General features: G+C 44.9%; 2 protein-coding genes across 2 annotated transcripts in view; both read left to right on the forward strand.

Moving 5' to 3' along the window:
* thbs3a (thrombospondin 3a) overlaps positions 1-12,896 on the forward strand; it is a 74,271-nt gene that overhangs the window by 30,604 nt on the left and 30,771 nt on the right. The window contains exons 7-11 of the mRNA XM_060820781.1: positions 663-714; positions 1,395-1,543; positions 4,185-4,325; positions 7,281-7,358; positions 11,339-11,491. Coding sequence (XP_060676764.1) covers positions 663-714; positions 1,395-1,543; positions 4,185-4,325; positions 7,281-7,358; positions 11,339-11,491 — 573 coding nt within the window. The remainder of the gene's footprint in view (positions 1-662; positions 715-1,394; positions 1,544-4,184; positions 4,326-7,280; positions 7,359-11,338; positions 11,492-12,896) is intronic.
* Positions 2,381-2,797, forward strand: LOC132805617 (POU domain, class 5, transcription factor 3-like). The gene has a single exon (XM_060820782.1). It carries the CDS (start codon positions 2,381-2,383, stop codon positions 2,795-2,797), a length of 417 nt encoding a protein of 138 aa, XP_060676765.1.

The following is a 12,896-nucleotide window of genomic DNA, read 5'->3' on the forward strand; positions in this document are numbered from 1 at the left end:
AGGTGAGGGGCTGTTCTTCCAGCTTGTGCTGAGCTTCACTGGAGCACCGCCGCAAGCCTGAGGCAGGGATATGGGCCAGGGGACACGCTGGGGTGTTGACGTGGCAGGCAACTGGAAGCTCAGGGTCTTTCTTGCACACAGAATGTAGGTGTTCTGTAAAGTGGTTACCTGGTCTCGGCTTTACTTCCCCAACATAAAGGAGACCGCATTGTGAGCGGTGAATGCAGCAGACTAGATTGAGTGAAGTGCAGGTAAATCATCTGGAAGATGTGTTTTTGGCACTTGGATATAGAGGAGGGTGGAGGGATCTTGTCTTGCATTACACAGAAGGGATATCCTGACCAGGGGTCAGTGCCCTGAGCAAAGGGGTAGTTGTCCTGGATGGGAGATCGAGGGTACTTATCCTGGGCAGTGTTCAGGTCAGTGCATGAAGCAGCATGTGGCCAGTATCCTGGTCATGGGCCAGAGGGTATATGGACCTGAGCAGCTTTGGGAGTTGGGAATACCGATATGTGAAGCGGAGGTGGGGGCAGTGACTGGGCCAGGAGGTGAAGCGTGTGAACATGGAGTCAGGGGCAGTTGCAGCGGTCAGTGTGCAGTGAATGGGAAAGTCAAAGTCTGGCATTTTTGTCTTTGATCCAGTTTCCTGTTTTCATGAACAGGTGAAGGAAATGTCACTGATACGGAACACAATCCTGGAGTGTCAAGTGTGTGGTGAGTGGGAGAAAACTCAGAGCAAAACTTCAGTGGCCATGAATCCTTGTCAGTTTGGGTAAAACCTAGGACCGATAAATAGATTCAGAAGCTAAGACGACACTCCGAAGCAGAATCAGTCCAATGAAGTAAATTCAGAGCAGCTTTGGTCCCTTTGATCCACTGGAATTGGTAACAATCAGAGTGGGGGTAAAGTCCATTTGAGTTGTGTATAATAGAAATTAGCAGGGAAAGGTTTATCTGACTGGGATTTTGTCCAATGGGAGTGAAAGGGAAGGTGTTTGATCCACTAGTATTCTGTCCATTGGGAGTGAAAGGGAAGGGGTTTGATCCACTAGCATTCTGTCCAATGGGAGTGAAAGAGGAGGGGTTTGATCCACTAGCATTCTGTCCAATGGGAGTGAAAGAGGAGGGGTTTGATCAGCTGGGGTTCTGTCCAATGGGAGTGAAGAGAAGGGGTTTGATCAGCTGGGGTTCTGTCCAATGGGAGTGAAGAGAAGGGGTTTGAACAACTGAGGTTCTGTCCAATGGGAGTGAAGAGAAGGGGTTTGAACAACTGAGGTTCTGTCCAATGGGAGTGAAAGAGAAAGGGTTTAATCAGCTGGGGTTCTTTCCAATAGGAACATTTTGGCGAGTGGATGGTATATTTTTCATCAAAGCCTTTTCCCTTCCTTTCAAAGGGTTTCATGACCATCGGTCCAAGTGTGATCCCAGTCCTTGTTTTGAAACTGTGGAATGTATGGAAACGTATGAATACCCTGGTTTCCGCTGTGGATCCTGTCCTGAAGGTTTTACAGGAAACGGCACACACTGCACCGATATTGATGAGGTCTGACATTAATTTTAAATCATCTCTTTCTTATCTGGAGATGCATGCTTAATTCCAGCCTGGAATTCAGTTGATTTGAGGTATCGACTGGAATTGAATTAATTGATTAAATGTGGTGTCAATATCGAGTATAGATATGTTATAGGTACAAAAGCCCAGTAGGTGTCCTTTTATACAATAAGTTTTACTTGCCAGTAGTTGGTCTTGAGCCGGTTGAGGTGAGATCTTCTTAAATCACTGCAGTTCATCTGATGGGGGTACCTACCCAATGCTATTAGAAAATGAGTTGCAGAATGTTCACCTGGCCATGGAGAAGGAGTTGCAGATTGAGTGTGCCTTGGGCATCAACTTCCATGTGGCTTACATCATCAAATCCTCCATATCAGCCTGGGGTTGCCATTGACCAGAAACAGTCTGGACCAGATACCAACTGGACAAATCACTGGCTCCAATAGCAGGTCAGAGGCTAGGAATAAATCACAGCTGGACTCCTCAAAGCCTGCCCACTGTCTCCCAGGCACAGGTGATGGAATACAGCCCACTTGCCTGGATGAGTGCAGCTCCAACAACACTCGAGCAGTTCAGGATAAAGAAGCCCTGGCCGCCCCCAGCAGCAGCAACTCGGGCTCCGGCTCGTCGTCGACGTCGTCCACCTCCTCAGGGCCGCTTCCCAGTCAGAGCTATGGGCCCTTCCCTTCACCCCCTCAGATGTACCCCAGTCCCTCCCAGCACAGCGACAGCAGCCAGCCTGTCCAGTCCAACACTGGCTCCACTGAGACAACGAGCGAGGAAGGTCAATCCAGCGACAGCGAGGAGGAGTACCCCACCAAAGAGAAAATGGAACAATTTGCCAAAGAATTGAAGCATAAGAGGATTACACTTGGCTTCACACAGGCTGATGTTGGATTAGCTTTGGGAAATCTCTATGGGAAGATGTTCAGCCAGACCACCATCTGCAGGTTTGAAGCACTCCAGTTGAGTTTCAAAAACATGTGCAAGTTGAAGCCAATCCTTCAGCGTTGGCTGAATGACGCGGAGAATAATGGCGGCCTGCAGGAGATTTGTAACATGGAGCAGGTTCTGGATCAGTCAAGGAAAAGGAAGAGAAGAACCAGTATTGAGACTGGTGTGAAGAGAAACTTGGAGACCTACTTCATGAAGTGTCCTAAGCCCACCAGTGAGGAGATCTCTCAGATTGCTGAAGATCTCTGCTTAGACAAAGAGGTGATCAGAGTTTGGTTTTGCAATAGATGACAGAAAGGGAAGAGGATGACTCTACCGTGTATGGAAGAGAATGATGTACAGATTCCTGAGGGGAGTCCACTCCACCTGTCTCCCGGTGCTCTGATGTTACCTGAGCCCATAGTAACCCAAGGATACAGTGCAGCAATGGTGCCACCTCCCATGTATATGACCCCCTTCCCTCAAGCTCTGCACCCGGCCGTCTCCATGGGCAACCACACCAGTTAGAGGGTCATCTGGCTCGAGTGCATGGACCTATGATTCTAGTGATGTGTTGGTAGAACCAGCCTGAAAGTCTCTCAACTAGGAACTAGGTGAAGGATTCATTTGGTACTAAATCTTAATCCTGTCTCCAGCCTTTTTCTCACTGATTCTCCCTTTGCTCAACTTCAATTCCAAATGGGATTTGGGCACTCAAGCCCATTTTGAGAAATATTTAATGGGAATTCTCTAACTTATTGGAATACCTTTTAAAAAAAAAGAAAAAGAAAAAAAAAAGGGGCAGCACGGTGGCACAGTGGTTAGCACTGCTGCCTCACAGCGCCAGGGACCTGGGTTCAATTCCCGCCTCAGGCGACTGACTGTGTGGAGTTTGCACATTCTCCCCGTGTCTGCGTGGGTTTCCTCCGGGTGCTCCGGTTTCCTCCCACAGTCACAAAGATGTGCGGGTCAGGAGAATTGGCCAAGCTAAATTGCCCATAGTGTTAGGTAAGGGGTAAATGTAGGGGTATGGGTGGGTTGCGCTTCGGCGGGTCGGTGTGGACTTGTTGGGCTGAAGGGCCTGTTTCCATACTGTAAGTAATCTAAAAAAAAAGCCCACACACTGTATCTGCAGCGTGTACCATTTACAAGATGCACTGATAAAGGTTTCTCAAAGCAGATTCCTGTTATCTAGGACAGGTGCAAGTTCTGCTCCAAGACATCCCATTCTGACTTGCACTTGATCGCTGTTCTTTTATGACCATGGTTTCAAAGTCCCGGGACCTCCTCCTGCAAGTGGCATCACTGTACCTACACTAAGTGAACTGCAGCAGTTAGAAGGTGGCTCCTTGCTACCTTCTCAATGATGGACAATAAATGCTGCCTTTTCTACAGCCATATCTTGTTAATTGGAGTGTGTTTCAGGCTGGGATCTAGTTTACGAAGTCTCAGAACGAAGGGGGTGGGGTGGGGGAAGGTACGTAGATTGTATTGTGATGAATATGCTGTAGCGTTTGCTTATGTTTCAGAAAGCAGGCTGAACTTGTACTAACTCTGATGATGTTAGCGACAACAGCTGCAGAAGGTCATGTTTGATGCAGATTGAAGTAGAATTAAATTTTAAAGTGGAGAGTGAACTGGGATGGCTTTCTGTTGAGTGTCAGCATTAATGTTCTGCCTGTGTTCATTACATCTTCAGTGCCTCTTCGCCAATCCCTGTTTCTCTGAATCCAAATGCATAAACGCAGTGCCAGGATTCCGCTGTGAGTCCTGTCCCTCGGGCTATGAAGGAACAATTGTAGCTGGTGTTGGAGTGCAATATGCAATGACAATGAGGCAGGTGAGTAACAAACAGAAAATGTTTGGAGACAAACCTTACAAGACAGACAGAGAAGTATATTTTACAGTGAGAACCGAAGGCAGTGCTGTGTCATGTGCTCAGCAACTGGTTTCTTCTTCCTGTTTCTAGAGGAAGGTGTGGTCAGTGATTTGTATTCTTTAAGGTGCTGCTGTTCTTCCAGATATAATTAATAATTATTTTTAACTTGCATGTTGCATATCCACCTTGGAAGAATGTGATCCAATTCGTTTCTGAATAATTTTGTTACATTTCCGAAGGTGACGGTAATTTCCGATGGGTATTTCCCTGTGCTGCAACGTGGCTGATAGCTAGAGAGGCCAAAACTTCAGAGGCAGGTTCTGCCTTAGGAGCCAGGCATAAAGCTCTCAAACATCATGGCTTATTACTTTTGGTTAACACTTGTTCCTAAGCGATTCATCATTGCACTGGTGCATTGTGTCCCCATTTTCCATGTACCCAGCTAGTGATTGCCAAGTGTGATATTCATTGCCTATAATGTCCAGGTCACCTTTCCAAACATCCTTGAAGCCAAGCTTTCAACTTCTGATCAACCGCTTCACCACACAGGCAATCTTTGGTGATGAGATCGCGTTGTTCATCCTGTGGATGTGCCGGAACCACTGACACTCTATCTGCTTGATTCTCCTTGTTAACCTTCAACAAAAGCATTTTTATGACAGTCCTGATCCTACATTAGTTTCCAGTCTGTTCTGTTTGTCATCGAAAACTAGCTCCTCTTTCACTCAGGACTTTCTATTTCTCTTTTCTCTGAGCGATTTTATGGTCAACTCATCTCTAATTTCCTTATGTCTTTAGAGTTCAAGCTTTTTTAGTTCCATTTCTCTCTGCTTCTCTTTTTTTCCTGTCCTCTGTTTTTCATTTTCCACGATTTTAACCTTTTCATTTCTCTTTCTCTGAATCATCTTTTTCATTTCTAGCTTTTTTTAGTGAATTCAGACTGCATTATCCCAATGGCAGACTTCCTTTTTTTTGAATTCTAAATATGGGATAATCACGTGAAACACATCCTTCTCAGATCCTGCTTCTCCTTCTGCCTTCAGTTTATCTGCTTAATCCCTCAGCCTGGCTTTCACCAAAACGTGAAATAATCCACTGTTAGATCTTCCACTTCCAGAAACTCTTTGCACATCTTCAAATTGCTGCTCAATAAACATCACTTCAATCTTTATACCACATAACCATTACTCTAACAAGAAAGACAAATCTTCCTCTTAAAGTTCAGTGAATTCACAAGTTCCTGGACGAGCCTGCAATTGTTCTGATGAAGTTGTTATTGGACAAGTCAGATCCTAGACTGAAACCTGTTTTAATGGATCGTATTTTAATTTGTTTTGGTTTTAACACGGTCATCTCTCTCTAAAACATAAGCCAGCAATGTTGCAGATTTTGCCTTAACAATAAAATACAAGTTCATTAATTAAAGAAATGAAGATTAAAATAGAATAAACCAAATTAACTATTTATAACACAAATTCAAAGATTTTTAAACATATCGTAAAGGTATAACCTCATTAAACTCCAAATATACTCCTTTGCAAATTGGAAAGAAAACCTGCAGCTTTTATGTAATACCCTAAACGTACCTTAGTACAGTACCCAAAAATACCATGTTTCTACATAAAAATATCACATTCCTCACAGTAGAATTCTTGTCATTGACATCTCGATAGGTTTAAATCACTTGAGAATTTAATGTATTGACTGAAACAGTAGAAGGCTTCTTCAAGGAATTACTATGAGTTTAAAAATACTCCACTTTAAGAACGGCATGGACAGGTTGGACCGAAGGGTCTGTTTCCAGGCTGTACATCTCTATGACTCTATAAGTAATGTTTCCGGAGTTTATCCCAACATTCCTGGTCTGGGACTAACGTTAACTTTTCAATCTAAGGCAATCTCGCTCACTATATCCTTCCCTTCTCAAGAGCATCGGTTCATATGATCATGTTTATCCAATAACGTCACAGGACAACTTCAAATTCCAAGTAACATTTTAAAAGTCCCTCTGTCTAGCTTCGGTGTTCCTCTTATTTTTAAAAACAAGTTCCTGAAATCCCTGGAAAACACTGAGGCCCGATTATTTTTCTTAACTGGGTTGGAAAGCAATCTAATGTAAATAAAGATCCATCAGCAATGCATAAAAATGTAGTAATTCGAAAGCTGTGTCACATCACGGTTACAGAAATACGCAAAAAAAATTCTTCATTTCTTGGAGTTTGCCTTGGAAAAATAAAAGCTTGCTTAAGTCTAGCTACAGAATTTAAACTGTAGATTTCAATTTAACACAAACTAAATTATACTCAGTTGGGTTAGTATAAACTAATGATTTAGACTTTGTTACACAGTGAATGCACACACTAACTTTCAAATTGAACTTAATTTGCCATTTGCTGTTTAAATGTGAGTCTGGACAAATTAAAGATGACATTTTTTTCTGACTAGTGGGACCTGTCCGAGACTCTGGTTTCATAGATACCAAGGATACAATAAAAAGACATAACCAGGATTTAATGTCGAACAATTGGTTACACATTAGATGCTTGGAATTCCCAGTCCCATCCTGAGGAGCTGGATTCTCCACAGCTGCCTGGAGATCCTGCTATGATTAATACTGTAGGCATTCCCACTTGTTAAAGAGCCATCTGTCAAACGGTCTGAACTGTGGGGATTGCAGCTTCACTTGCATTGTTTCCTGCTGTCCACCTGGGGCCAGGAAAGAGGCAGTTTTATGTTCATGATCCTTTTTGACTTTCTGAAAACCCATCGAAGCAGAACAGAAGCAGTTGTTCACTCAGTCTGTCAGCCTCTGAATGATTTCAAAATAACACTTCTGCATAAAGGACTCCGTTGTTTTGTCCAAAGCGCTGGCTGTGATGTAATAATTTCTGTTGGATGCTGTCTTGTTTATTTCAGGTTTGCTCAGACATCGATGAATGCAATGATGGGAATAATGGTGGCTGCATAATAAACTCCCTCTGCACAAATACAGTGGTGAGTGGCAGGAATCCTGGGGCTGGTATCCTCCTGTTGCTGTGGAGGGTATCCTGTGGCTCAGTGGACAGGCTCACTATTGCTCACTGGCTACTACTTTCACCTGATTCAACACTTAGCTTGTGCAGTTCAACATTAAAGGAAGGACTGGTGACTGCTGTTGCATAACATTCACTGGAACATGATTCCAAATCAACTCCTATCCCTCAGAATGAATTCCCAACAGTCTGGGAACATTGGAAAGAATTATATTCAGTAGCAAAGCCTGTTTTCTATTGTGGGGAAATCCCAAATGATGGGGCCCTCGTTTAAAATTACCCATTTAGCACACGAGATGTTTCCCCTCAGGGGGTTCTCCAACTTTTCTGCCTCCAAGATCAATGGCAGTGGGGATTGTTGAATATTTGTAAGGCAGAGATGAATAGATTCTGGTTAGGCAGTTAATCAAAGGGCATTGGGGAACAGGCATTAGCCCTTCATCAGGAATCAGCCACATTATGCCCGAATTGTCCATTCTCCTGCTCCTCGGATGCTGCCTGACCTGCTGCGCTTTTCCAGCAACACAGTCTCGACTCTGATCTCCAGCATCTGCAGTGCTCACTTTCATCAAACTCCAGAAGCAAGTGTTTTGTTTGGGACTTGGTCACAACAGGAGACTCCTGGAGGACCAGGAGACTTTAGAAATCAACCTTGAATAGGTAAAAAAAACAATTCCCACTGGCTCACGAGAGACCCTGTTTTGTGACTGATCAAAAGAATAGAATTAATCGAATCAGAGTGAAAGCATGTCATTCTTAATCCTGATGAACTGGCTAAGAGGAAAATGTATTTCTAAACAACATAGGAGAAAGTGAGGACTGCAGATGCCGGAGATCAGAGCAGAAAAATGTGTTGCTGGAAAAGCGCAGCAGGTCAGACAGCATCAAAGGAGCAGGAGAATCGACGTTTCGGGCATAAGCCCTTCTTCAGGAATGAGGGAGGTGTGCCAAGCAGGCTAAGATAAAAGGTAGGGAGGAGGGACTTGGGGAGGGGCATTGGGAATGCGATAGGTGGAAGGAGGTTAAGGTGAGGGTGATAGGCCAGAGAGGGGGTGAGGATGGAGACGGAGAGGTCAGGAAGAAGATTGCAGGTCAAGAGGGCAGTGCTGAGTCCGAGGGTTGGGACTGAGATAACTTGGGGGGAGGGGAAATGAGGAAGCTGGAGAAATCTGCATTCATCCCTTGTGGTTGGAGGGTTCCTAGGCGGAAGATGAGGCGCTCTTCCTCCAGGCTTCGTGTTGCTATGGTCTGGCGATGGAGGAGGTCAAGGACCTGCATGTCCTTGGCGGAGTGGGAGGGGGAGTTCAAGTGTTCAGCCACGGGGTGGTTGGGTTGGTTGGTGCGGATGTCCCAGAGGTGTTCTCTGAAACGTTCCGCAAGTATGCAGCCTGTCTCCCCAATGTAGAGGAGGCCACATCGGGTGCAGCGGATGCAGTAAATGGTGTGTGTGGAGGTGCAGGAAGTGGAGGAGATGCAGTGAAGAGTATCGTCAACCACGTCTGAGGGGAAATTGCAGTCTTTGAAGAAGGGGACCAGATGCCTGGAGGAAGAACGTCTCATCTTCCGCCTAGGAACCCTCCAACCACAACATAGCCTATTCTGTACCACCTTTCACACTTGCGCTTGTTATAAGGACAGGCTGGATAAACTGGGATCTGTTTTCGCTGGAGTGTTGAGGGGTGACCTTATGGAGGTTTATAAAATATGACGCACATAGATATTGTGAATAGCAAAGGTCTTTTCCATAAGGTGAGGGAGATCAAAACTAGAGGGCATGATTTTAAGGTGAGAGGAGTAAGGTTTTAAGGGATCTGAGGGGCAACCTTTTCTGGCAGAGGGTGGTTTGTATGTAGAATAAACTGCCTTAAAAAGTGGTAGATACAAGTACAGTTACAACATTGAAAAGATACTTGGACAGGGAAATGAATAGAAAGGGTTTAGGAAGATATGAGCCAAGCACAGGAAAATGGGACAACTTTAGTTTCGGAAACCTAATTAGCATGGACATGTTAGACCAAAGAGCCTGTTTTTGTTTCTCTTCACTCACTCTCTCACTTTCTCTTTCTCTCTCTCTCTCTCTCTCTCTCTCACACTCTCTCTCACTCTCTCTCACTCTCACTCTCACTCACTCTCTCACTCACTCTCTCACTCACTCACTCTCTCTCTCACTCACTCTCTCTCACTCACTCTCTCTCTCACTCACACTCTCTCTCGCTCTCTCTCGCTCTCACTCACTCTTACTCTCACTCACTCTCACTCTCTCCTCTCAAAACTTAAGAGAATACACTCCCAGTTTGCCCAATCTCTCTCTCTTCATTGGTCAGTCCCTCCATTCCAAACCAACAGGTTTAGACAGTACATTTGGATCGGCTCAGGCTTGGAGGGCCGAAGGGCCTGTTCCTGAGCTGTAAATTTTCTTTGTTCTTTGTAAATATATCGGTAATAAATCTGGTGATGCCACTCTCTCGAAGGCAATAATATTCTTCCTGAGATAAGGATTCTAAATCAACACATGTATTTCAGTTATGGTCTAACCAAGCTCCTCGATAATTGAAGTAAGGCTTAATTAGTACTCCTACACTTGAATCCTCCTGCAAGAAAAACTACAATTCCTTGCTAATAGGTTGCTGCACCTGCATGGTATCTCCCAGTGACTTAATGACAAGGATACCAACCTTTACCATTTAAGAAATACTCTGTACATCTGCTCCTCCTACCAGATACCTCATATTAATCCACATAATATTCCATCTGCCATGTTGGTGTCCAGTCAGGATGCCTGTCCAAATCCTCTGGAAGCTCTTTTCATCTTCCCCATCACATAAATTCCTGCTCAGCTTTGAATCATCTAAAAATTTGGAAATATTACAATTGTTGCCAAATTATTGATCAATATTGTGACTAGCTGGGGCCCAAGCACTGATCCTTGTCGTACTCCACCCCTTCCAACATAAGAATGATCACATTTACTCCTGCTCTGTTTTCTGTCTGTTAGCCAACCATTAACCTATGATAGGATAGAAAGTAATGTACTATGTGCTTTTAACATTTTCTAACCAGCCTCCAGTGGCAGACTTTATCAAAAGCCTTCTCCATCCATTGGTTCTGCTGCTGGTGTAAGGTCTCTTATTCCCTGATATTTTTTCTTCTGTCTGTAATGGACCCATGTTTGTTTTAGCCAAACATTTCCATTTTGCAGACCTAGTGAAGATTCGACAGTGCACCTTTATGATTTTAGCCAAATTACATTCATATTCTATTCCCCAGTACTTCATCAGTTGTCCTCAGTCCTGGAATGGAGGGGTCTTGTCTTCTGAGGACAGTATGGGGTCAATGTCCACTGGAGTTTTAGAGAATGGGTGGTGATTGTCAAGATTCCTCAGGACCTGCTGTGTTTCAGTGTCGATGTCTCCCCTTGTCTGAGAGACTAAAACTAGATGACACAATTTCAGAAGAGGTTGGTGTCTCCCAACTAAGATAGAGATGAGCACGAAAATGTTCTGTTGTGTGACCGTGGAGTTCTCTTCTGCAGAGAATAGTTAGTGGAGGTGAGTACACTGAAAATTTTTAAGTTTGTTCCTTTACTGATCAGAGAATGAAAGGAACGTGGGCTGGGGTTTCCATCAGATCAGTCATGATCCTATAGAATGGTGGGACAGGCTCCTCGGGCTGAGTGGCCTCCTCCAGTCCTCAAACATTTGTTTGAATATGTCCCTTTGTGTAAAAATATTGGCATTAACTCAACAAGGGGACTGTGAACATTTTGATACCTGTGGGAGAATCATCCACGTTTCAGGGAGTTAGCATTAGCTCGAACATGAAACGCTGGCTTTCAGACAGCCCCTTCCTTTCCAACTGCATCAGCTGTAGCTTGACGATCGGTGATGAATATTCAGGGACCCCTTTGTGTACCTGCAGGTGAATTAACTGTTTCTTGTGCAGGGTTCGTTTAAATGTGGTCCATGCCGGAGGGGGTTTGTTGGAAACCAGACAGTTGGCTGTGTTCACCAGACGTCATGCAGCAGTGCTGCAGTCAATCCATGTGATGTCAACGCACAGTGTTCCATCGAACGCAACGGAGAGGTGTCCTGCCATGTGAGTCTCAGTGTTTCCGCACAATCTCCTGCTTTTAAATCTGGCCAGCCAAGGTTTCAGGGAGGGAGGAAGAAGATCAGAAGATTGTGAGTAATTATCTTCTGTCCAACAGCAACATCTACAACGAAAATGATTCGTCATTGGACAAACTGAGTCTGAAATATTCAATGGGGTTTATTTCCTGTCAGTCAGCTATGTGGCCTCATTTTCCCATCTCTCTGACCGTCTCACTCTCTGACAGTCTCACTGTCTGACAGTGTTGTCCTGCTCAGTATCTGACGTCCCACTGTCTGTGATCTCACTGTCTGACAGTGTTGACCCTCCCTTACTCACTGACAGTATCGTTCCACATCATTCTCTGACGGTCTCACTGTCTGTCACTGTTGTCCCCTCACAGTCTGACAGTCGCATTCTCAGACAGTATCATCCCCATCACTCTGACAGTCACACTGGCAAACAGTGTCGTCCCCATCACTCCCTGTCAGTCTCACTCTCGGACAGTTTCGTCCCCATCACTCTCTGACAGTCTCACTGCCTGACAGTATCATCCCCCTCACTGTCTGACAGTCTCACTTTCTGACAGTATCGTCCCCCTCACGCTGACAATCTCACTGCCTGTCAATGTTGTCCCCCTCACTCTCTGACAGTATCACTGTCTAACAGTGTTGTCCTCTCACTCTCTGACAGTTTTACTGAAGTTCAGTGTTGTCCCCTTCACTCTCTGACAGTTTTACTGAAGTTCAGTGTTGTCCCGCTGACTCTCTGACAGTTTTACTGAAGTTCAGTGTTGTCCCCCTCACTCTCTGACAGTCTCACTCTCTGACAGTATCATCCCCCACACTGTCTGACAGTCTCACTTTCTGACAGTATCGTCCCCCTCACTCTGACAATCACTGCCTGTCAATGTTGTCCCCCTCACTCTCTGACAGTATCACTGTCTGACAGTGTTGTTCCCCCTCACTCTCTGACAGTCTTACTGAAGTTCAGTGTTGTTTTCCTCATGCTCTGACAGTTTTACTGAAGTTCAGTGTTGTCCCCCTCACTCTCTGACAGTATCACTGCCTGACAGTTTTGTCCCCCTCACTCTCTGACAGTTTTACTGTCTGACAGTGTTGTCAGCTTCACTCTCTGACAGTCTTACTGAAGGTCAGTGTTGTCCCCTTTACTCTCTGACAGTCTCACTCTCTGACAGTATCATTCCCCACACTGTCTGACAGTCTCAGTTTCTGACAGTATCGTCCCCCTCACTCTGACAATCTCACTGCCTGTCAATGTTGTCCCCCTCACTCTCTGACAGTATCACTGTCTGACAGTGTTGTCAGCTTCACTCTCTTGACAGTTTTACTGAAGTTCAGTGTTGTCCCCCTCACTCTCTGATAGTTTTACTGAAGTTCAGTGTTGTCCC

Source organism: Hemiscyllium ocellatum, chromosome 50, assembly GCF_020745735.1.
Source record: "Hemiscyllium ocellatum isolate sHemOce1 chromosome 50, sHemOce1.pat.X.cur, whole genome shotgun sequence".
NCBI lineage: Eukaryota > Metazoa > Chordata > Chondrichthyes > Orectolobiformes > Hemiscylliidae > Hemiscyllium > Hemiscyllium ocellatum.